Source organism: Salvelinus fontinalis, chromosome 14 (genome assembly GCF_029448725.1).
Source record: "Salvelinus fontinalis isolate EN_2023a chromosome 14, ASM2944872v1, whole genome shotgun sequence".
Taxonomy (NCBI): Eukaryota; Metazoa; Chordata; class Actinopteri; order Salmoniformes; family Salmonidae; genus Salvelinus; species Salvelinus fontinalis.
The window spans coordinates 9514818-9541991 of NC_074678.1; the positions used below are offsets into that span (position 1 = coordinate 9514818).

At 50.2% G+C, this 27174-nt stretch overlaps 1 protein-coding gene across 3 annotated transcripts in view; it reads right to left on the reverse strand.

Annotated features, from left to right (window-relative positions):
- The window catches only part of LOC129869468 (solute carrier organic anion transporter family member 2A1-like), a 103165-nt gene that overhangs the window by 36713 nt on the left and 39278 nt on the right, over positions 1–27174 (reverse strand). For all 3 annotated transcript variants that reach the window (XR_008761910.1, XR_008761911.1, XM_055943920.1), the window contains exons 2-7: positions 25454–25591; positions 24471–24633; positions 20150–20362; positions 19181–19279; positions 18763–18902; positions 15433–15505 (exon numbers count right to left, since the gene is read on the reverse strand). Coding sequence is in view for 1 of the 3 variants with exons in the window: in XM_055943920.1 (XP_055799895.1) it covers positions 15433–15505; positions 18763–18902; positions 19181–19279; positions 20150–20362; positions 24471–24633; positions 25454–25591 (826 nt within the window). In the remaining 2 variants the exon portion in view is untranslated. The remainder of the gene's footprint in view (positions 1–15432; positions 15506–18762; positions 18903–19180; positions 19280–20149; positions 20363–24470; positions 24634–25453; positions 25592–27174) is intronic.

Consider the following 27174-nt stretch of genomic DNA (forward strand, 5'->3'; position numbering starts at 1 on the left):
TGAGACTGCTCTTCTCTGTATCACGGAGCCGCTCCGCACTGCTAAAGCTAACTCTCTTTCCTCTGCTCTCATCCTTCTAGACCTATCGGCTGCCTTCGATACTGTGAACCATCAGATCCTCCTCTCCACCCTCTCCGAGTTGGGCATCTCCGGCGCGGCCCACGCTTGGATTGCGTCCTACCTGACAGGTCGCTCCTACCAGGTGGCGTGGCGAGAATCTGTCTCCTCACCACGCGCTCTCACCACTGGTGTCCCCCAGGGCTCTGTTCTAGGCCCTCTCCTATTCTCGCTATACACCAAGTCACTTGGCTCTGTCATAACCTCACATGGTCTCTCCTATCATTGCTATGCAGACGACACACAACTAATCTTCTCCTTTCCCCCTTCTGATGACCAGGTGGCGAATCGCATCTCTGCATGTCTGGCAGACATATCAGTGTGGATGACGGATCACCACCTCAAGCTGAACCTCGGCAAGACGGAGCTGCTCTTCCTCCCGGGGAAGGACTGCCCGTTCCATGATCTCGCCATCACGGTTGACAACTCCATTGTGTCATCCTCCCAGAGCGCTAAGAACCTTGGCGTGATCCTGGACAACACCCTGTCGTTCTCAACTAACATCAAGGCGGTGGCCCGTTCCTGTAGGTTCATGCTCTACAACATCCGCAGAGTACGACCCTGCCTCACACAGGAAGCGGCGCAGGTCCTAATCCAGGCACTTGTCATCTCCCGTCTGGATTACTGCAACTCGCTGTTGGCTGGGCTCCCTGCCTGTGCCATCAAACCCCTACAACTCATCCAGAACGCCGCAGCCCGTCTGGTGTTCAACCTTCCCAAGTTCTCTCACGTCACCCCGCTCCTCCGCTCTCTCCACTGGCTTCCAGTTGAAGCTCGCATCCGCTACAAGACCATGGTGCTTGCCTACGGAGCTGTGAGGGGAACGGCACCTCAGTACCTTCAGGCTCTGATCAGGCCCTACACCCAAACAAGGGCACTGCGTTCATCCACCTCTGGCCTGCTCGCCTCCCTACCACTGAGGAAGTACAGTTCCCGCTCAGCCCAGTCAAAACTGTTCGCTGCTCTGGCACCCCAATGGTGGAACAAACTCCCTCATGACGCCAGGACAGCGGAGTCAATCACCACCTTCCGGAGACACCTGAAACCCCACCTCTTCAAGGAATACCTAGGATAGGATAAAGCAATCCTTCTGCCCCCCCCCCCCCCCCCTTAAAAGATTTAGATGCACTATTGTAAAGTGGCTGCTCCACTGGATGTCATTAGGTGAATGCACCAATTTGTAAGTCGCTCTGGATAAGAGCGTCTGCTAAATGACTTAAATGTTAAATGTCTAACGTTGGTCAGAGGGACCGGTACCAACATCAGTGACTACATCTCCTAACGATGGTCACAGGGACCGGTACCAACATCAGTGACTACATCTCCTAACGTTGGTCAGAGGGACCGGTACCAACATCAGTGACTACATCTCCTAACGTTGGTCAGAGGGACCGGTACCAACATCAGTGACTACATCTCCTAACGATGGTCAGAGGGACCGGTACCAACATCAGTGACTACATCTCCTAACGATGGTCAGAGGGACCGGTACCAACATCAGTGACTACATCTCCTAACGTTGGTCAGAGGGACCGGTACCAACAACAGTGACTACATCTCCTAACGTTGGTCAGAGGGACCGGTACCAACAACAGTGACTACATCTCCTAACGTTGGTCAGAGGGACCGGTACCAACAACAGTGACTACATCTCCTAACGTTGGTCAGAGGGACCGGTACCAACAACAGTGACTACATCTCCTAACGTTGGTCAGAGGGACCGGTACCAACATCAGTGACTACATCTCCTAACGATGGTCAGAGGGACCGGTACCAACAACAGTGACTACATCTCCTAACGTTGGTCAGAGGGACCGGTACCAACAACAGTGACTACATCTCCTAACGATGGTCAGAGGGACCGGTACCAACAACAGTGACTACATCTCCTAACGTTGGTCAGAGGGACCGGTACCAACAACAGTGACTACATCTCCTAACGATGGTCACAGGGACCGGTACCAACAACAGTGACTACATCTCCTAACGTTGGTCAGAGGGACCGGTACCAACATCAGTGACTACATCTCCTAACGATGGTCAGAGGGACCGGTACCAACAACAGTGACTACATCTCCTAACGTTGGTCAGAGGGACCGGTACCAACAACAGTGACTACATCTCCTAACGTTGGTCAGAGGGACCGGTACCAACATCAGTGACTACATCTCCTAACGATGGTCAGAGGGACCGGTACCAACATCAGTGACTACATCTCCTAACGTTGGTCAGAGGGACCGGTACCAACATCAGTGACTACATCTCCTAACGATGGTCAGAGGGACCGGTACCAACATCAGTGACTACATCTCCTAACGTTGGTCAGAGGGACCGGTACCAACATCAGTGACTACATCTCCTAACGTTGGTCAGAGGGACCGGTACCAACAACAGTGACTACATCTCCTAACGTTGGTCAGAGGGACCGGTACCAAACGTTGGTCAGAGGGACCGGTACCAAACGTTGGTCAGAGGGACCGGTACCAACATCAGTGACTACATCTCCTAACGATGGTCAGAGGGACCGGTACCAACAACAGTGACTACATCTCCTAACGTTGGTCAGAGGGACCGGTACCAAACGTTGGTCAGAGGGACCGGTACCAACATCAGTGACTACATCTCCTAACGTTGGTCAGAGGGACCGGTACCAACAACAGTGACTACATCTCCTAACGATGGTCACAGGGACCGGTACCAACAACAGTGACTACATCTCCTAACGTTGGTCAGAGGGACCGGTACCAACATCAGTGACTACATCTCCTAACGTTGGTCAGAGGGACCGGTACCAACTTCAGTGACTACATCTCCTAACGTTGGTCAGAGGGACCGGTACCAAACGATGGTCAGAGGGACCGGTACCAACATCAGTGACTACATCTCCTAACGTTGGTCAGAGGGACCGGTACCAAACGATGGTCAGAGGGACCGGTACCAACATCAGTGACTACATCTCCTAACGTTGGTCAGAGGGACCGGTACCAACAACAGTGACTACATCTCCTAACGTTGGTCAGAGGGACCGGTACCAACAACAGTGACTACATCTCCTAACGTTGGTCAGAGGGACCGGTACCAAACGATGGTCAGAGGGACCGGTACCAACATCAGTGACTACATCTCCTAACGTTGGTCAGAGGGACCGGTACCAAACGATGGTCAGAGGGACCGGTACCAACATCAGTGACTACATCTCCTAACGTTGGTCAGAGGGACCGGTACCAAACGATGGTCAGAGGGACCGGTACCAACATCAGTGACTACATCTCCTAACGTTGGTCAGAGGGACCGGTACCAACAACAGTGACTACATCTCCTAACGTTGGTCAGAGGGACCGGTACCAACAACAGTGACTACATCTCCTAACGTTGGTCAGAGGGACCGGTACCAACATCAGTGACTACATCTCCTAACGTTGGTCAGAGGGACCGGTACCAACATCAGTGACTACATCTCCTAACGTTGGTCAGAGGGACCGGTACCAAACGATGGTCAGAGGGACCGGTACCAACATCAGTGACTACATCTCCTAACGTTGGTCAGAGGGACCGGTACCAAACGATGGTCAGAGGGACCGGTACCAACATCAGTGACTACATCTCCTAACGTTGGTCAGAGGGACCGGTACCAACAACAGTGACTACATCTCCTAACGTTGGTCAGAGGGACCGGTACCAACAACAGTGAGTACATCTCCTAACGTTGGTCAGAGGGACCGGTACCAACAACAGTGACTACATCTCCTAACGTTGGTCAGAGGGACCGGTACCAACAACAATGACTACATCTCCTAACGATGGTCAGAGGGACCGGTACCAACAACAATGACTACATCTCCTAACGTTGGTCAGAGGGACCGGTACCAACAACAATGACTACATCTCCTAACGTTGGTCAGAGGGACCGGTACCAACAACAGTGACTACATCTCCTAACGTTGGTCAGAGGGACCGGTACCAACAACAGTGACTACATCTCCTAACGTTGGTCAGAGGGACCGGTACCAACAACAATGACTACATCTCCTAACGTTGGTCAGAGGGACCGGTACCAACAACAATGACTACATCTCCTAACGTTGGTCAGAGGGACCGGTACCAACATCAGTGACTACATCTCCTAACGATGGTCACAGGGACCGGTACCAACATCAGTGACTACATCTCCTAACGTTGGTCAGAGGGACCGGTACCAACATCAGTGACTACATCTCCTAACGTTGGTCAGAGGGACCGGTACCAACATCAGTGACTACATCTCCTAACGATGGTCAGAGGGACCGGTACCAACATCAGTGACTACATCTCCTAACGTTGGTCAGAGGGACCGGTACCAACAACAGTGACTACATCTCCTAACGTTGGTCAGAGGGACCGGTACCAACATCAGTGACTACATCTCCTAACGTTGGTCAGAGGGACCGGTACCAACATCAGTGACTACATCTCCTAACGTTGGTCAGAGGGACCGGTACCAAACGATGGTCAGAGGGACCGGTACCAACATCAGTGACTACATCTCCTAACGTTGGTCAGAGGGACCGGTACCAAACGATGGTCAGAGGGACCGGTACCAACATCAGTGACTACATCTCCTAACGTTGGTCAGAGGGACCGGTACCAACAACAGTGACTACATCTCCTAACGTTGGTCAGAGGGACCGGTACCAACAACAGTGAGTACATCTCCTAACGTTGGTCAGAGGGACCGGTACCAACAACAGTGACTACATCTCCTAACGTTGGTCAGAGGGACCGGTACCAACAACAATGACTACATCTCCTAACGATGGTCAGAGGGACCGGTACCAACAACAATGACTACATCTCCTAACGTTGGTCAGAGGGACCGGTACCAACAACAATGACTACATCTCCTAACGTTGGTCAGAGGGACCGGTACCAACAACAGTGACTACATCTCCTAACGTTGGTCAGAGGGACCGGTACCAACAACAGTGACTACATCTCCTAACGTTGGTCAGAGGGACCGGTACCAACAACAATGACTACATCTCCTAACGTTGGTCAGAGGGACCGGTACCAACAACAATGACTACATCTCCTAACGTTGGTCAGAGGGACCGGTACCAACATCAGTGACTACATCTCCTAACGATGGTCACAGGGACCGGTACCAACATCAGTGACTACATCTCCTAACGTTGGTCAGAGGGACCGGTACCAACATCAGTGACTACATCTCCTAACGTTGGTCAGAGGGACCGGTACCAACATCAGTGACTACATCTCCTAACGATGGTCAGAGGGACCGGTACCAACATCAGTGACTACATCTCCTAACGATGGTCAGAGGGACCGGTACCAACATCAGTGACTACATCTCCTAACGTTGGTCAGAGGGACCGGTACCAACAACAGTGACTACATCTCCTAACGTTGGTCAGAGGGACCGGTACCAACAACAGTGACTACATCTCCTAACGTTGGTCAGAGGGACCGGTACCAACAACAGTGACTACATCTCCTAACGTTGGTCAGAGGGACCGGTACCAACAACAGTGACTACATCTCCTAACGTTGGTCAGAGGGACCGGTACCAACATCAGTGACTACATCTCCTAACGATGGTCAGAGGGACCGGTACCAACAACAGTGACTACATCTCCTAACGTTGGTCAGAGGGACCGGTACCAACAACAGTGACTACATCTCCTAACGATGGTCAGAGGGACCGGTACCAACAACAGTGACTACATCTCCTAACGTTGGTCAGAGGGACCGGTACCAACAACAGTGACTACATCTCCTAACGATGGTCACAGGGACCGGTACCAACATCAGTGACTACATCTCCTAACGTTGGTCAGAGGGACCGGTACCAACATCAGTGACTACATCTCCTAACGTTGGTCAGAGGGACCGGTACCAACATCAGTGACTACATCTCCTAACGATGGTCAGAGGGACCGGTACCAACATCAGTGACTACATCTCCTAACGATGGTCAGAGGGACCGGTACCAACATCAGTGACTACATCTCCTAACGTTGGTCAGAGGGACCGGTACCAACAACAGTGACTACATCTCCTAACGTTGGTCAGAGGGACCGGTACCAACAACAGTGACTACATCTCCTAACGTTGGTCAGAGGGACCGGTACCAACAACAGTGACTACATCTCCTAACGTTGGTCAGAGGGACCGGTACCAACAACAGTGACTACATCTCCTAACGTTGGTCAGAGGGACCGGTACCAACATCAGTGACTACATCTCCTAACGATGGTCAGAGGGACCGGTACCAACAACAGTGACTACATCTCCTAACGTTGGTCAGAGGGACCGGTACCAACAACAGTGACTACATCTCCTAACGATGGTCAGAGGGACCGGTACCAACAACAGTGACTACATCTCCTAACGTTGGTCAGAGGGACCGGTACCAACAACAGTGACTACATCTCCTAACGATGGTCACAGGGACCGGTACCAACAACAGTGACTACATCTCCTAACGTTGGTCAGAGGGACCGGTACCAACATCAGTGACTACATCTCCTAACGATGGTCAGAGGGACCGGTACCAACAACAGTGACTACATCTCCTAACGTTGGTCAGAGGGACCGGTACCAACAACAGTGACTACATCTCCTAACGTTGGTCAGAGGGACCGGTACCAACATCAGTGACTACATCTCCTAACGATGGTCAGAGGGACCGGTACCAACATCAGTGACTACATCTCCTAACGTTGGTCAGAGGGACCGGTACCAACATCAGTGACTACATCTCCTAACGATGGTCAGAGGGACCGGTACCAACATCAGTGACTACATCTCCTAACGTTGGTCAGAGGGACCGGTACCAACATCAGTGACTACATCTCCTAACGTTGGTCAGAGGGACCGGTACCAACAACAGTGACTACATCTCCTAACGTTGGTCAGAGGGACCGGTACCAAACGTTGGTCAGAGGGACCGGTACCAAACGTTGGTCAGAGGGACCGGTACCAACATCAGTGACTACATCTCCTAACGATGGTCAGAGGGACCGGTACCAACAACAGTGACTACATCTCCTAACGTTGGTCAGAGGGACCGGTACCAAACGTTGGTCAGAGGGACCGGTACCAACATCAGTGACTACATCTCCTAACGTTGGTCAGAGGGACCGGTACCAACAACAGTGACTACATCTCCTAACGATGGTCACAGGGACCGGTACCAACAACAGTGACTACATCTCCTAACGTTGGTCAGAGGGACCGGTACCAACATCAGTGACTACATCTCCTAACGTTGGTCAGAGGGACCGGTACCAACTTCAGTGACTACATCTCCTAACGTTGGTCAGAGGGACCGGTACCAAACGATGGTCAGAGGGACCGGTACCAACATCAGTGACTACATCTCCTAACGTTGGTCAGAGGGACCGGTACCAAACGATGGTCAGAGGGACCGGTACCAACATCAGTGACTACATCTCCTAACGTTGGTCAGAGGGACCGGTACCAACAACAGTGACTACATCTCCTAACGTTGGTCAGAGGGACCGGTACCAACAACAGTGACTACATCTCCTAACGTTGGTCAGAGGGACCGGTACCAAACGATGGTCAGAGGGACCGGTACCAACATCAGTGACTACATCTCCTAACGTTGGTCAGAGGGACCGGTACCAAACGATGGTCAGAGGGACCGGTACCAACATCAGTGACTACATCTCCTAACGTTGGTCAGAGGGACCGGTACCAAACGATGGTCAGAGGGACCGGTACCAACATCAGTGACTACATCTCCTAACGTTGGTCAGAGGGACCGGTACCAACAACAGTGACTACATCTCCTAACGTTGGTCAGAGGGACCGGTACCAACAACAGTGACTACATCTCCTAACGTTGGTCAGAGGGACCGGTACCAACATCAGTGACTACATCTCCTAACGTTGGTCAGAGGGACCGGTACCAACATCAGTGACTACATCTCCTAACGTTGGTCAGAGGGACCGGTACCAAACGATGGTCAGAGGGACCGGTACCAACATCAGTGACTACATCTCCTAACGTTGGTCAGAGGGACCGGTACCAAACGATGGTCAGAGGGACCGGTACCAACATCAGTGACTACATCTCCTAACGTTGGTCAGAGGGACCGGTACCAACAACAGTGACTACATCTCCTAACGTTGGTCAGAGGGACCGGTACCAACAACAGTGAGTACATCTCCTAACGTTGGTCAGAGGGACCGGTACCAACAACAGTGACTACATCTCCTAACGTTGGTCAGAGGGACCGGTACCAACAACAATGACTACATCTCCTAACGATGGTCAGAGGGACCGGTACCAACAACAATGACTACATCTCCTAACGTTGGTCAGAGGGACCGGTACCAACAACAATGACTACATCTCCTAACGTTGGTCAGAGGGACCGGTACCAACAACAGTGACTACATCTCCTAACGTTGGTCAGAGGGACCGGTACCAACAACAGTGACTACATCTCCTAACGTTGGTCAGAGGGACCGGTACCAACAACAATGACTACATCTCCTAACGTTGGTCAGAGGGACCGGTACCAACAACAATGACTACATCTCCTAACGTTGGTCAGAGGGACCGGTACCAACATCAGTGACTACATCTCCTAACGATGGTCACAGGGACCGGTACCAACATCAGTGACTACATCTCCTAACGTTGGTCAGAGGGACCGGTACCAACATCAGTGACTACATCTCCTAACGTTGGTCAGAGGGACCGGTACCAACATCAGTGACTACATCTCCTAACGATGGTCAGAGGGACCGGTACCAACATCAGTGACTACATCTCCTAACGTTGGTCAGAGGGACCGGTACCAACAACAGTGACTACATCTCCTAACGTTGGTCAGAGGGACCGGTACCAACATCAGTGACTACATCTCCTAACGTTGGTCAGAGGGACCGGTACCAACATCAGTGACTACATCTCCTAACGTTGGTCAGAGGGACCGGTACCAAACGATGGTCAGAGGGACCGGTACCAACATCAGTGACTACATCTCCTAACGTTGGTCAGAGGGACCGGTACCAAACGATGGTCAGAGGGACCGGTACCAACATCAGTGACTACATCTCCTAACGTTGGTCAGAGGGACCGGTACCAACAACAGTGACTACATCTCCTAACGTTGGTCAGAGGGACCGGTACCAACAACAGTGAGTACATCTCCTAACGTTGGTCAGAGGGACCGGTACCAACAACAGTGACTACATCTCCTAACGTTGGTCAGAGGGACCGGTACCAACAACAATGACTACATCTCCTAACGATGGTCAGAGGGACCGGTACCAACAACAATGACTACATCTCCTAACGTTGGTCAGAGGGACCGGTACCAACAACAATGACTACATCTCCTAACGTTGGTCAGAGGGACCGGTACCAACAACAGTGACTACATCTCCTAACGTTGGTCAGAGGGACCGGTACCAACAACAGTGACTACATCTCCTAACGTTGGTCAGAGGGACCGGTACCAACAACAATGACTACATCTCCTAACGTTGGTCAGAGGGACCGGTACCAACAACAATGACTACATCTCCTAACGTTGGTCAGAGGGACCGGTACCAACATCAGTGACTACATCTCCTAACGATGGTCACAGGGACCGGTACCAACATCAGTGACTACATCTCCTAACGTTGGTCAGAGGGACCGGTACCAACATCAGTGACTACATCTCCTAACGTTGGTCAGAGGGACCGGTACCAACATCAGTGACTACATCTCCTAACGATGGTCAGAGGGACCGGTACCAACATCAGTGACTACATCTCCTAACGATGGTCAGAGGGACCGGTACCAACATCAGTGACTACATCTCCTAACGTTGGTCAGAGGGACCGGTACCAACAACAGTGACTACATCTCCTAACGTTGGTCAGAGGGACCGGTACCAACAACAGTGACTACATCTCCTAACGTTGGTCAGAGGGACCGGTACCAACAACAGTGACTACATCTCCTAACGTTGGTCAGAGGGACCGGTACCAACAACAGTGACTACATCTCCTAACGTTGGTCAGAGGGACCGGTACCAACATCAGTGACTACATCTCCTAACGATGGTCAGAGGGACCGGTACCAACAACAGTGACTACATCTCCTAACGTTGGTCAGAGGGACCGGTACCAACAACAGTGACTACATCTCCTAACGATGGTCAGAGGGACCGGTACCAACAACAGTGACTACATCTCCTAACGTTGGTCAGAGGGACCGGTACCAACAACAGTGACTACATCTCCTAACGATGGTCACAGGGACCGGTACCAACAACAGTGACTACATCTCCTAACGTTGGTCAGAGGGACCGGTACCAACATCAGTGACTACATCTCCTAACGATGGTCAGAGGGACCGGTACCAACAACAGTGACTACATCTCCTAACGTTGGTCAGAGGGACCGGTACCAACATCAGTGACTACATCTCCTAACGTTGGTCAGAGGGACCGGTACCAACATCAGTGACTACATCTCCTAACGTTGGTCAGAGGGACCGGTACCAACAACAGTGACTACATCTCCTAACGATGGTCAGAGGGACCGGTACCAACATCAGTGACTACATCTCCTAACGTTGGTCAGAGGGACGGGTACCAACATCAGTGACTACATCTCCTAACGATGGTCAGAGGGACCGGTACCAACATCAGTGACTACATCTCCTAACGATGGTCAGAGGGACCGGTACCAACATCAGTGACTACATCTCCTAACGTTGGTCAGAGGGACCGGTACCAACATCAGTGACTACATCTCCTAACGTTGGTCAGAGGGACCGGTACCAACATCAGTGACTACATCTCCTAACGATGGTCAGAGGGACCGGTACCAACATCAGTGACTACATCTCCTAACGTTGGTCAGAGGGACCGGTACCAACATCAGTGACTACATCTCCTAACGATGGTCAGAGGGACCGGTACCAACATCAGTGACTACATCTCCTAACGTTGGTCAGAGGGACCGGTACCAACATCAGTGACTACATCTCCTAACGTTGGTCAGAGGGACCGGTACCAAACGTTGGTCAGAGGGACCGGTACCAACATCAGTGACTACATCTCCTAACGATGGTCAGAGGGACCGGTACCAACAACAGTGACTACATCTCCTAACGATGGTCAGAGGGACCGGTACCAACAACAGTGACTACATCTCCAAACGTTGGTCAGAGGGACCGGTACCAACAACAGTGACTACATCTCCTAACGTTGGTCAGAGGGACCGGTACCAACATCAGTGACTACATCTCCTAACGTTGGTCAGAGGGACCGGTACCAACATCAGTGACTACATCTCCTAACGATGGTCAGAGGGACCGGTACCAACATCAGTGACTACATCTCCTAACGTTGGTCAGAGGGACCGGTACCAACATCAGTGACTACATCTCCTAACGTTGGTCAGAGGGACCGGTACCAAACGTTGGTCAGAGGGACCGGTACCAACATCAGTGACTACATCTCCTAACGTTGGTCAGAGGGACCGGTACCAAACGTTGGTCAGAGGGACCGGTACCAACATCAGTGACTACATCTCCTAACGTTGGTCAGAGGGACCGGTACCAAACGATGGTCAGAGGGACCGGTACCAACATCAGTGACTACATCTCCTAACGTTGGTCAGAGGGACCGGTACCAACAACAGTGACTACATCTCCTAACGTTGGTCAGAGGGACCGGTACCAACAACAGTGAGTACATCTCCTAACGTTGGTCAGAGGGACCGGTACCAACAACAGTGACTACATCTCCTAACGTTGGTCAGAGGGACCGGTACCAACAACAATGACTACATCTCCTAACGATGGTCAGAGGGACCGGTACCAACAACAATGACTACATCTCCTAACGTTGGTCAGAGGGACCGGTACCAACAACAATGACTACATCTCCTAACGTTGGTCAGAGGGACCGGTACCAACAACAGTGACTACATCTCCTAACGTTGGTCAGAGGGACCGGTACCAACAACAGTGACTACATCTCCTAACGTTGGTCAGAGGGACCGGTACCAACATCAGTGACTACATCTCCTAACGTTGGTCAGAGGGACCGGTACCAACAACAATGACTACATCTCCTAACGTTGGTCAGAGGGACCGGTACCAACAACAATGACTACATCTCCTAACGTTGGTCAGAGGGACCGGTACCAACATCAGTGACTACATCTCCTAACGATGGTCACAGGGACCGGTACCAACATCAGTGACTACATCTCCTAACGTTGGTCAGAGGGACCGGTACCAACATCAGTGACTACATCTCCTAACGTTGGTCAGAGGGACCGGTACCAACATCAGTGACTACATCTCCTAACGATGGTCAGAGGGACCGGTACCAACATCAGTGACTACATCTCCTAACGATGGTCAGAGGGACCGGTACCAACATCAGTGACTACATCTCCTAACGTTGGTCAGAGGGACCGGTACCAACAACAGTGACTACATCTCCTAACGTTGGTCAGAGGGACCGGTACCAACAACAGTGACTACATCTCCTAACGTTGGTCAGAGGGACCGGTACCAACAACAGTGACTACATCTCCTAACGTTGGTCAGAGGGACCGGTACCAACAACAGTGACTACATCTCCTAACGATGGTCAGAGGGACCGGTACCAACAACAGTGACTACATCTCCTAACGTTGGTCAGAGGGACCGGTACCAACAACAGTGACTACATCTCCTAACGATGGTCACAGGGACCGGTACCAACAACAGTGACTACATCTCCTAACGTTGGTCAGAGGGACCGGTACCAACATCAGTGACTACATCTCCTAACGATGGTCAGAGGGACCGGTACCAACAACAGTGACTACATCTCCTAACGTTGGTCAGAGGGACCGGTACCAACATCAGTGACTACATCTCCTAACGATGGTCAGAGGGACCGGTACCAACAACAGTGACTACATCTCCTAACGTTGGTCAGAGGGACCGGTACCAACATCAGTGACTACATCTCCTAACGATGGTCAGAGGGACCGGTACCAACATCAGTGACTACATCTCCTAACGTTGGTCAGAGGGACCGGTACCAACATCAGTGACTACATCTCCTAACGATGGTCAGAGGGACCGGTACCAACATCAGTGACTACATCTCCTAACGTTGGTCAGAGGGACCGGTACCAACATCAGTGACTACATCTCCTAACGATGGTCAGAGGGACCGGTACCAACATCAGTGACTACATCTCCTAACGATGGTCAGAGGGACCGGTACCAACATCAGTGACTACATCTCCTAACGTTGGTCAGAGGGACCGGTACCAACATCAGTGACTACATCTCCTAACGTTGGTCAGAGGGACCGGTACCAACATCAGTGACTACATCTCCTAACGATGGTCAGAGGGACCGGTACCAACATCAGTGACTACATCTCCTAACGTTGGTCAGAGGGACCGGTACCAACATCAGTGACTACATCTCCTAACGATGGTCAGAGGGACCGGTACCAACATCAGTGACTACATCTCCTAACGTTGGTCAGAGGGACCGGTACCAACATCAGTGACTACATCTCCTAACTTTGGTCAGAGGGACCGGTACCAAACGTTGGTCAGAGGGACCGGTACCAACATCAGTGACTACATCTCCTAACGATGGTCAGAGGGACCGGTACCAACAACAGTGACTACATCTCCTAACGATGGTCAGAGGGACCGGTACCAACAACAGTGACTACATCTCCAAACGTTGGTCAGAGGGACCGGTACCAACAACAGTGACTACATCTCCTAACGTTGGTCAGAGGGACCGGTACCAACATCAGTGACTACATCTCCTAACGTTGGTCAGAGGGACCGGTACCAACATCAGTGACTACATCTCCTAACGATGGTCAGAGGGACCGGTACCAACATCAGTGACTACATCTCCTAACGTTGGTCAGAGGGACCGGTACCAACATCAGTGACTACATCTCCTAACGTTGGTCAGAGGGACCGGTACCAAACGTTGGTCAGAGGGACCGGTACCAACATCAGTGACTACATCTCCTAACGTTGGTCAGAGGGACCGGTACCAACAACAGTGACTACATCTCCTAACGATGGTCAGAGGGACCGGTACCAACATCAGTGACTACATCTCCTAACGTTGGTCAGAGGGACCGGTACCAACATCAGTGACTACATCTCCTAACGTTGGTCAGAGGGACCGGTACCAACAACAGTGACTACATCTCCTAACGTTGGTCAGAGGGACCGGTACCAACAACAGTGACTACATCTCCTAACGTTGGTCAGAGGGACCGGTACCAACAACAGTGACTACATCTCCTAACGATGGTCACAGGGACCGGTACCAACAACAGTGACTACATCTCCTAACGATGGTCACAGGGACCGGTACCAACATCAGTGACTACATCTCCTAACGTTGGTCAGAGGGACCGGTACCAACATCAGTGAGTACATCTCCTAACATTGGTCAGAGGGACCGGTACCAAACGATGGTCAGAGGGACCGGTACCAACAACAGTGACTACATCTCCTAACGTTGGTCAGAGGGACCGGTACCAAACGTTGGTCAGAGGGACCGGTACCAACAACAGTGACTACATCTCCTAACGTTGGTCAGAGGGACCGGTACCAAACGTTGGTCAGAGGGACCGGTACCAACATCAGTGACTACATCTCCTAACGTTGGTCAGAGGGACCGGTACCAAACGTTGGTCACAGGGACCGGTACCAACAACAGTGACTACATCTCCTAACGTTGGTCAGAGGGACCGGTACCAACATCAGTGAGTACATCTCCTAACATTGGTCAGAGGGACCGGTACCAAACGATGGTCAGAGGGACCGGTACCAACAACAGTGACTACATCTCCTAACGTTGGTCAGAGGGACCGGTACCAAACGTTGGTCAGAGGGACCGGTACCAACAACAGTGACTACATCTCCTAACGTTGGTCAGAGGGACCGGTACCAAACGTTGGTCAGAGGGACCGGTACCAACAACAGTGACTACATCTCCTAACGTTGGTCAGAGGGACCGGTACCAAACGTTGGTCAGAGGGACCGGTACCAACAACAGTGACTACATCTCCTAACGTTGGTCAGAGGGACCGGTACCAAACGTTGGTCAGAGGGACCGGTACCAACAACAGTGACTACATCTCCTAACGATGGAAAGCTTAAACTGTGTTGTTGTAATCATGCCTGTCAGCAATATTTACAAATGTGTCCAAGTGTGTTAGTCTATCAGCCGATGGCTGATGTCTGCCAGAGTGTGTGTGTGTGTCAGTCTGTCTATAGAGGACTTACTCTTCAGGAAATCAAGCATTGAGAACGCAGGCTTTTTGGAGTCTTCATTCGGAATGGCAGCTGCAGTTCCACTCTGAGAGGAAATAACACATTCAGCTTGAAGAATGGCAGAAACAACGCATCATTTGAGCTTTTATTTTGGAAAAAATATTTTCAGACGGGTGAAGAAAGCAAAAGATGCTTCTCTTTTGCTTTCTTCACCCGTCTGAAAATATATTTTTTTATTTCATTATTCAAAATGTTTTATAGAGAGACAGAGAGACGGACGGACGGACGGACGGACGGACGGACGGACGGACGGACGGACGGACGGACGGACGGACGGACGGACAGACAGACAGACAGACAGACAGACAGACAGACAGACAGACAGACAGACAGACAGACAGACAGACAGACAGACAGACAGACAGAGAGAGAGAGACAGAGAGACAGCGAGACAGCGAGACAGCGAGACAGCGAGACAGCGAGACAGCGAGACAGCGAGACAGCGAGACAGCGAGACAGCGAGACAGAATCTTGATACGAGTACACCCCCAGGACAGGACACTAGAATTACACAAATATTAATTTTCACAAAGTTTGCTGCTTCGGTGTCTTTAGATAATTTTGTCAGATGTTACTATGGAATACTGAAGTATAATTACAAGCATTTCATAAGTGTCAAAGGCTTTTATTGACAATTACATGAAGTTGATGCAAAGAGTCAATATTTGCAGTGTTGACCCTTCTTTTACAAGACCTCTGCAATCCGCTCTGGCATGCTGTCAATTAATTTCTGGGCCACATCCTGACTGATGGCAGTCCATTCTTGCATAATCAATGCTTGGAGTTTGTCAGAATTTGTGGGTTTTTGTTTGTCCACCCGCCTCTTGAGGATTGACCACAAGTTCTCAATGGGATTAAGGTCTGGGGAGTTTCCGGGCCATGGACCCAAAATATCAATGTTTTGTTCCCCGAGCCACTTAGTTATCACTTTTGCCTTATGGCAAGGTGCTCCATCATGCTGGAAAAGGCATTGCTCATCACCAAACTGTTCCTGGATGGTTGGGAGAAGTTGCTCTCGGAGGATGTGTTGGTACCATTCTTTATTCATGGCTGTGATCTTAGGCTAAATTGTGAGTGAGCCCACTCCCTTGGCTGAGAAGCAACCCCACACATGAATGGTCTCAGTTTGTTTTACTGTTGGCATGACACAGGACTGATGGTATCGCTCACCTTGTCTTCTCCAGACAAGCTTTTTTACGGATGCCCCAAACAATCGGAAAGGGGATTCATCAGAGAAAATTACTTTACCCCAGTCCTCAGCTGTCCAATACCTGTCGCTTTTGCAGAATATCAGTCTGTCCCTGATGTTTTTCCTAGAGAGAAGTGGCTTCTTTGCTGCCCTTCTTGACACCAGGCCATCTTCCAAAAGTCTTTGCCTCACTGTGCGTGCAGATGCACTCACACCTGCCTGCTGCCATTCCTGACCAAGCTCTGTACAGGTGGTGCACCGATCCCGCAGCTGAATCAACTTTAGGAGACGGTCCTGGCGCTTACTGGACTTTCTTGGGCGCCCTGAAGCCTTCTTCACAACAATTGAATCGCTCTCCTTGAAGTTCTTGATGATCTGATAAATGTTTGATTTAGGTGCAATCTAACCGGCAGCAATATTCTTGCCTGTGAAGCCCTTTTTGTGCAAAGCAATGATGATGGCACATGTTTCCTTGCAGATAACCATGGTTGACAGAGGAAGAACAATGATCCAAGCACCACCCTCCTTTTGAAGCTTCCAGTCTGTTATTCGAACTCAACCAGCATGACAGAGTGATCTCCAGCTTTGTCCATGTCAACACTCAAACCTGTGTTAACGAGAGAATCACTGACATGATGTCAGCTGGTCCTTTTGTGGAAGGCCTGAAATGCAGTGGAAATGTTTTTGGGGGATTCAGTTCATTGTCATGGAAAAGAGGGACTTTGCAATTCATCTGATCACTCTTCATAACATTCTGGAGTATATACAATTTGCCATCATACAAACTGAGGCAGCAGACTTTGTGAAAACTAATATTTGTGTCATTCTCAAAACTTTTGGCCATGACTGTAGTCCATCTCCTGTTTCTGTAGTGAGACAGCTTGCTGTACCAGTACACCAACCTGGACAGAACACTAGTCCATCTCCTGTTTCTGCAGTGTGAGGCAGCTTGATGTACCAGGACACCCCCTGGACAGGACACTAGTCCATCTCCTGTTTCTGCAGTGTGAGGCAGCTTGCTGTACCCGGACACCCCCTGGACAGGACACTAGTCTAGGCCTCGCTTTGTGTTATAGGTCTACAGTAACATAATCACTTGCACTACTGGCTCCATACCAGAAGAGGTCAGTAAAACCTGAGAATAATTTACCCAGAAAATATTTCCTTTTAAGCTGTAGGTATTTCAAGTCATTCAATATAATGACACACGACAATAGATATTATATTAGTGTCTGGGCCCTGGCCTTACAACCTGAGGAAGACAGTATTGTGAGAAGGGGGATTATTAAGTAAACTAACATCGCACTGCTTGCTCCTTGGTTTGGGGAAAGTTATTTTTTTTTATTAGGGAATTTTAGTGACACCTTATTTGACGCGTACCAACATACAGACTTTATGACACATTCATAAGCAAATTATAAGCATTTATGGCTGTATCCTAAATTCATCCCCCAGTCAAAGGTCGTTCACTATATAGGGAATAGGACCCCTGGTCAAAGGTCGTTCACTATATAGGGAATAGGACCCCTGGTCAAAGGTCGTTCACTATATAGGGAATAGGACCCCTGGTCAAAGGTCGTTCACTATATAGGGAATAGGACCCCTGGTCAAAGGTCGTTCACTATATAGGGAATAGGACCCCTGGTCAAAGGTCGTTCACTATATAGGGAATAGGGCCCCTGGTCAAAGGTCGTTCACTGTATAGGGAATAGGATCCCTGGTCAAAGGTCGTTCACTATATGGGGAATAGGGCCCCTGGTTAAAGGTCGTTCACTATATAGGGAATAGGACCCCGGGTAAAAGGTCGTTCACTGTATAGGGAATAGGACCCCTGGTCAAAGGTCATTCACTATATGGGGAATAGGGCCCCTGGTCAAAGGTCGTTCACTATATAGGGAATAGGGCCCCTGGTCAAAGGTTGTTCACTATATAGGGAATAGGACCCCTGGTCAAAGGTCGTTCACTATATAGGGAATAGGACCCCTGGTCAACAGTAGTGCACTATATAGGGAATAGGACCCCTGGTCAAAGGTCGTTCACTATGTAGGGAGTATGGTGCATTTTGGGACAGAACTTTAGAGACGGAGTGTTACCTCGTCTTCCAGCGGCATGCTGCGAGGAAAGAAGAAGTATGGGGCGGAGGTCAGGGCGAGGCTGGCAGAGGAGATGAGGAGGCCTATCCACCACGCACCCACCCAGCGAGGGTCTGTAGGGGCCAGCTCAGCATTGGTGACTGGAGGGAGAGAGGAAAGTTAGAGGGAGGGTGTGGAGAGAGAGGAGGAGAATGTAAGACAGACAGAGACAGACAGAGACAGACAGAGACAGACAGAGACAGACAGACCAAGGCAGGCACAGAGACAGAAACAGATCGATGACAGCTTTTAAATATGAGCCCAAGCTATGCAATCCCAGCCTCTAAACCAGCCACACAACCTCTGCCACCAATGTAACGAGCCGAACCCAGTATCTACTGGAACCAGTTCTGTCCACCGTGTAAAACCCAGTACCTACCTGAGCCGGTTCTGTCCACGTCCACATAGATCCTCAGCATGACGGAGCCCAGCAGGAAGCCGAAGGCAGGTCCAAACACAGACACAGCAAACAAGATGGCTGAGGAGAAAAGAGACAGTCAAGGTATTTCACAAGGGAAGTTGACTGAGAATGCATTCTCATTTACAGCAACGACCTGGGAAATAGTTACAGGGGATGAATGTGCCAATTGTAAACTGGGGATTATTAGGTGACCGTGATGGAATGAGGGACAGATTGGGAATTTAGCCAGGACACCGGGGTTAACACCCCTACTCTTTGATAAGTGCCATGGGATCTTTAATGACCTCAGAGAGTCAGGACACCCGTTTAACGTCCCATCCGAAAGACGGCACCCTACACAGGGCAGTGTCCCCAATCACTGCAGCGGGACATTTTTTCATAGACCAGAGGAAAGTATTTCCTCCTACTGGCCCTCCAACACCACTTCCAGCAGCATCTGGTCTCCCATCCAGGGTCTGACCAGGACCAACCCTGCTGAGCTTCAGAGACAAGTGGGATGCAGGCTGGTATGCAGCTGTCATTGTGTCTGATATTTATTATTATACTAGTGTTCGAGTTATCTACAGGCCTCTTACCTATGTAGAGGGACTAGTGTGCCAGTGAGCTACAGGCCTCTTACCTATGTAGAGGGTCTAGTGTTTCAGTGAGCTACAGGCCTCTTACCTATGTACAGGGACTAGTGTGTCAGTGAGCTACAGGCCTCTTACCTATGTAGAGGGTCTAGTGTTTCAGTGAGCTACAGGCCTCTTACCTATGTACAGGGACTAGTGTGTCAGTGAGCTACAGGCCTCTTACCTATGTACAGGGACTAGTGTGTCAGTGAGCTACAGGCCTCTTACCTATGTACAGGGACTAGTGTGTCAGTGAGCTACAGGCCTCTTACCTATGTAGAGGGTCTAGTGTGTCAGTGAGCTACAGGCCTCTTACCTATGTAGAGGGGGGAGTTGCCTCGTCCGGCAAAGTCATCCACATAAGAGATACCAAAGGGTTGTATGGGAACAGATCCCACCCCGAACAGCAGCTGAGCTATAGCCATGAGCATCCACAAGTTGTTGGTGTCTGCTATACGCTTGATCTCTGTCTTCCCACAGGCCTCTGTCATGTTGGTGGTACCCTGGAGGGAACACAGGTCTTGGCGATCTGGAGAAAGCACACACATTCACACAGACACACACAGTTAGTTACAGGCCTGGGGACTACACACACAGCTGAGTTCATGTTCCTGGAGTTTCATGTGACCCTTCAGTGGTACAATGAGGAGATCAGCCAGCCTACTGGTTGGTGTGTGTGTGTGTGTGTGTGTGTGTGTGTGTGTGTGTGTGTGTGTGTGTGTGTGTGTGTGTGTGTGTGTGTGTGTGTGTGTGTGTGTGTGTGTGTGTGTGTGTGTGTGTGTGTGTGTGTGTGTGTGTGTGTGTGTGTGTGTGTGTGTGTGTGTGTGTGTGTGTGGTATGGTGTGTGTGTGGTATGGTGTTGTGTGTGGTATGGTGTTGTGTGTGTGTGTGTGGTATGGTGTTGTGTGTGGTATGGTGTTGTGTGTGTGTGTGTGTGTTATGGTGTGTGTGTGGTATGGTGTTGTGTGTGGTATGGTGTTGTGTGTGTGTGTGTGTTATGGTGTGTGTGTGTGTGTGTGTTATGGTGTGTGTGTTATGGTGTGTGTGTTATGGTGTGTGTGTGTGTTATGGTGTGTGTGTTATGGTGTGTGTGTGTGTTATGGTGTGTGTGTGTGTTATGGTGTGTGTGTGTGGTATGGTGTGTGTGTGTGTGAGCGGAGGGAGGAGGAGAGTGAACAGAGCTCTCAGTTTAACCAACTGTCTGGGAGACGGTCCTCATCTTTCCTGGAGCGCTCAGACATTTTCCCTCTGAGTTATGCAGGTTCATCTAGAGAGCACCTGCAAGCCAGCCTGGCTCCCACAATCCACCACTCTAAATCCATCCGCTCTAAATCCACCCATCCGCTCTAAATCCATCCGCTCTAAATCCACCCATCCGCTCTAAATCCACCCATCCGCTCTAAATCCACCCATCCGCTCTAAATCCACCCATCCGCTCTAAATCCACCCATCCGCTCTAAATCCACCCATCCGCTCTAAATCCACCCATCCGCTCTAAATCCACCCATCCACTCTAAATCCTTCCGCTCTAAATCCACCCTTCCCCTCTAAATCCACCCATCCGCTCTAAATCCACCCATCTGCTCTAAATCCACCCATCCACTCTAAATCCATCCGCTCTAAATCCACCCATCCACTCTAAATCCACCCATCCACTCTAAATCCATCCACTCTAAATCCACCCATCCGCTCTAAATCCACCCATCCGCTCTAAATCCTTCCGCTCTAAATCCACCCATCCGCTCTAAATCCACCCATCCACTCTAAATCTGTCCGCTCTAAATCCACCCATCCGCTCTAAATCCACCCATCCGCTCTAAATCCACCCATCCGCTCTAAATCCACCCATCCGCTCTAAATCCACCCATCCGCTCTAAATCCACCCATCCGCTCTAAATCCACCCATCCGCTCTAAATCCACCCATCCGCTCTAAATCCACCCATCCGCTCTAAATCCACCCATCCGCTCTAAATCCACCCATCCGCTCTAAATCCACCCATCCGCTCTAAATCCACCCATCCGCTCTAAATCTGTCCGCTCTAAATCCACCCATCCGCTCTAAATCCACCCATCCGCTCTAAATCCACCCATCCGCTCTAAATCCACCCATCCGCTCTAAATCCACCCATCCGCTCTAAATCCACCCATCCGCTCTAAATCCACCCATCCGCTCTAAATCCACCCATCCGCTCTAAATCCACCCATCCGCTCTAAATCCACCCATCCGCTCTAAATCCACCCATCCGCTCTAAATCCACCCATCCGCTCTAAATCCACCCATCCACTCTAAATCCTTCCGCTCTAAATCCACCCTTCCCCTCTAAATCCACCCATCCGCTCTAAATCCACCCATCCACTCTAAATCCATCCGCTCTAAATCCACCCATCCACTCTAAATCCACCCATCCACTCTAAATCCTTCCGCTCTAAATCCACCCATCCGCTCTAAATCCACCCATCCGCTCTAAATCCTTCCGCTCTAAATCCACCCATCCGCTCTAAATCCACCCATCCACTCTAAATCTGTCCGCTCTAAATCCACCCATCCGCTCTAAATCCACCCATCCGCTCTAAATCCACCCATCCACTCTAAATCCACCCATCCACTCTAAATCCACCCATCCTCTCTAAATCCACCCATCCACTCTAAATCCACCCATCCGCTCTAAATCCACCCATCCGCTCTAAATCCACCCATCCGCTCTAAATCCACCCATCCGCTCTAAATCCACCCATCCGCTCTAAATCCACCCATCCGCTCTAAATCCACCCATCCACTCTAAATCCTTCCGCTCTAAATCCACCCTTCCGCTCTAAATCCACCCATCCGCTCTAAATCCACCCATCCGCTCTAAATCCACCCATCCGCTCTATATCCACCCATCCGCTCTAAATCCACCCATCCACTCTAAATCCATCCGCTCTAAATCCACCCATCCGCTCTAAATCCACCCATCCACTCTAAATCCTTCCGCTCTAAATCCACCCATCCGCTCTAAATCCACCCATCCACTCTAAATCCTTCCGCTCTAAATCCACCCATCCGCTCTAAATCCACCCATCCACTCTAAATCTGTCCGCTCTAAATCCACCCATCCGCTCTAAATCCACCCATCCGCTCTAAATCCACCCATCCGCTCTAAATCCACCCATCCGCTCTAAATCCACCCATCCGCTCTAAATCCACCCATCCGCTCTAAATCCACCCATCCGCTCTAAATCCACCCATCCGCTCTAAATCCACCCATCCGCTCTAAATCCACCCATCCGCTCTAAATCCACCCATCCGCTCTAAATCCACCCATCCGCTCTAAATCCACCCATCCGCTCTAAATCCACCCATCCGCTCTAAATCCACCCATCCGCTCTAAATCCACCCATCCGCTCTAAATCCACCCATCCACTCTAAATCTGTCCGCTCTAAATCCACCCATCCGCTCTAAATCCACCCATCCGCTCTAAATCCACCCATCCGCTCTAAATCCACCCATCCGCTCTAAATCCACCCATCCGCTCTAAATCCACCCATCCGCTCTAAATCCACCCATCCGCTCTAAATCCACCCATCCGCTCTAAATCCACCCATCCACTCTAAATCCACCCATCCACTCTAAATCCACCCATCCACTCTAAATCTGTCCGCTCTAAATCCACCCATCCACTCTAAATCCACCCATCCGCTCTAAATCCACCCATCCGCTCTAAATCCACCCATCCGCTCTAAATCCACCCATCCGCTCTAATCCGCTCTATCCACCCATCAACTCTTAATGATCAGCTATGAAAAGCCAACTGAAAATTATTTATGATTATTATTTGACCATGCTTGTCACTTATGAACATTTTTGAACATCTTGGCATAGTTCTGTTATAATCTCCACCCGGCACAGCCAGAAGAGGACTGGCCACCCCTCATAGCCTGGTTCCTCTCTAGGTTTCTTCCTAGGTTTTGGCCTTTCTAGGGAGTTTTTCCTAGCCACCGTGCTTCTACACCTGCATTCTAGCTGTTTGGGGTTTTAGGCTGGGTTTCTGTACAGCACTTCGAGATATTATCTGATGTACGAAGGGCTATATAAAATAAAATTGATTGATTGATTGATTGATAAATCCACCCATCCGCTCTAAATCCACCCATCCACTCTAAATCCACCCATCCGCTCTAAATCCACCCATCCGCTCTAAATCCACCCATCCGCTCTAAATCCACCCATCCGCTCTAAATCCACCCATCCGCTCTAAATCCACCCATCCACTCTAAATCCACCCATCCACTCTAAATCCACCCATCCGCTCTAAATCCACCCATCCACTCTAAATCTGTCCGCTCTAAATACATCCGCTCTAAATCCATCCACTCAATGACAGGAGGAACCAGGTCCAACACACTGGGACTGCTGATTTATAGAGACTGACTGTGAATGATACTTGCATTGCCAAACACTAGGTTTTAAATCTCACGGGACCAATTTCACAGACACAGTAATAGCCTAGTCCTGGACTAACAAATATTTTCTACGGATATTCTGTGTGATAGAAACCGGTCCATGTAATCTACCGATACTTAGTCAGAGGTGCATCCTTGGTATTGCAGAGTATTGTCGCTGTAACAGAGATATATTTCATCACAAGATCTTACCATGTATGACAGAGTCGTAGTTATAGGGCTGGGACAGGAAGTGAGGTAGGGCCAAGATCAGAGCACTGATGGACATCAGCAGACCACCCAGTCCAATGAGACGAGGCCGATGGACCCTGCTGCCCAGGTAACTCACAAACACTATCAGAATTGTGTTCCCCACCTAGAGGGAGGGAGGGACAGAGAGCGAGAGAAGGGGGGGTGGGGGGCAGAGAGAGAGAGATAGAAGGGAGAGGGAGAGGGAGGGGGGAGGGAGAGGGAGGGAGAAGGGGGAGGGAGAGAGAAGGAGAAGGTGGAGAAGGGTGAGGGAGAGAGGGAGAGCAGGAGAAAGGGGAGGGAGAGAGGGAGAGAGGGAGAAGGGAGAGAGGGAGAGAGGGAGAAGGGGGAGGGAGAGAGGGAGAAGGGGGAGGGAGAGAGAGAGGGAGAAGGGGGAGGGAGAGAGAGAATGGGGAGGGAGAGAGAGAATGGGGAGGGAGAGAGAGAGAAGGGGGAGGGAGAGAGAGAGAGAGAGAGAGAGGGGGGAGGGAGAGAGAGAGAGAGAGAGAAGGGGGAGGGAGAGAGGGAGAAGGGGGAGGGAGAGAGAGAGGGAGAAGGGGGAGGGAGAGAGAGAAGGGGAGGGAGAGAGAGAATGGGGAGGGAGAGAGAGAGAAGGGGGAGGGAGAGAGAGAGAATGGGGAGGGAGAGAGAGAGAAGGGGGAGGGAGAGAGAGAGGGAGAGAGAAAGGGGAGGGAGAGAGAGTGTGTCAGAGACCTTATGACCAGGAGGATACAGTACCAAAACACACTCAGTGAATGGTTACTTGTTATCTAGGAGCAATGCTCGGGACAGCGCTTCAACAAAAGCAGGTGGCATACTCACATAATACTAATATAACGAGTCATATCACAACACCATCCAGTGTTTATGCATTTCTACTCTTTAACCACCACCTGCGATGAATCTAACATGAGTTTACTGTGCCGTGGTTACTGGTTGGCTCTTACCTCGTGCAGAGAGGAGATGGTGCCAGAGGAGAAACTACTGAGGCCAAAGCGTCTCTCGATGGTGGTGATGGTGCTCTTAAAGTAGGAACTGTAGAGCAGCTGGGTGAGCTGCAGCAGGCCATGACACAGCACAAACAGCTAGAGAGAGAGAGACACAATACGTTAGAAAGAGAGGAGAGAGAGACACAATAGGTTAGAAAGAGAGGAGAGAGAGAGAGAGGCACACAATACGTTAGAAAGAGAGAGAGAGACACAATACGTTAGAAAGAGAGAGAGAGAGAGACAATACATTAGAGAGGAGAGAGAGACAGCGAGACAGAGAGAGAGAGAGGGGAGAGAGAGAGACAATATGTTAGAAAGAGAGACAGAGAGAGAGACAGAGATAGAGAGAGGGACAGAGAGAGAGAGAGAGAGAGAGATAGAGAGAGAGAGAGAGACAGAGATAGAGAGAGGGACAGAGAGAGAGAGAGACAGAGAGACAGAGAGGAAATGGACAGCCTATGGCTGGACAGCCTTTATTATAGCAACACATCCCACCTCAGCTGTCTAGTCCAGACCCAGTCTAAAAGAAGGTGTGACTTTTCCCCAAGAAAGGAACTAAAGTAACAACAATCAATAACAACGTTATTGCCTGTGTCCCAAATGGCACCCTGCTACAAACATAGTGCATTACCCTTGACCCTTGGGCCCTGGTAAAAAGCTGTGGACTATCTAGTGAATAAGGGACCATTTGAGATGCACTTAGAGTAAAAAAATAGAGGATTATGTTTGTCAGTGTCAGTGAGTTTCCATCATCAGCTCCTGACTGAGACGGCACTCGGAGCACTGTAGCTTACAGCAGTTCAAACCAGCTGGTTGGCTGAGATACATCTGAAGACACTAAGTCACAGACGTAACCAGCTGGTTGGCTGAGATACATCTGAAGACACTGTAGGTCACAGACGTAACCAGCTGGTTGGCTGAGATACATCTGAAGACACTAAGTCACAGACGTAACCCGCTGGTTGGCTGAGATACATCTGAAGACACTAAGTCACAGACGTAACCAGCTGGTTGGCTGAGATACATCTGAAGACACTAAGTCACAGACGTAACCAGCTGGTTGGCTGAGATACATCTGAAGACACTAAGTCACAGACGTAACCAGCTGGTTGGCTGAGATACATCTGAAGACACTAAGTCACAGACGTAACCAGCTGGTTGGCTGAGATACATCTGAAGACACTAAGTCACAGACGTAACCAGCTGGTTGGCTGAGATACATCTGAAGACACTAAACACAGACGTAACCCGCTGGTTGGCTGAGATACATCTGAAGACACTAAGTCACAGACGTAACCAGCTGGTTGGCTGAGATACATCTGAAGACACTAAGTCACAGACGTAACCAGCTGGTTGGCTGAGATACATCTGAAGACACTAAGTCACAGACGTAACCAGCTGGTTGGCTGAGATACATCTGAAGACACTAAGTCACAGACGTAACCAGCTGGTTGGCTGAGATACATCTGAAGACACTAAGTCACAGACGTAACCAGCTGGTTGGCTGAGATACATCTGAAGACACTAAGTCACAGACGTAACCAGCTGGTTGGCTGAGATACATCTGAAGACACTAAGTCACAGACGTAACCAGCTGGTTGGCTGAGATACATCTGAAGACACTAAGTCACAGACGTAACCAGCTGGTTGGCTGAGATACATCTGAAGACACTAAGTTA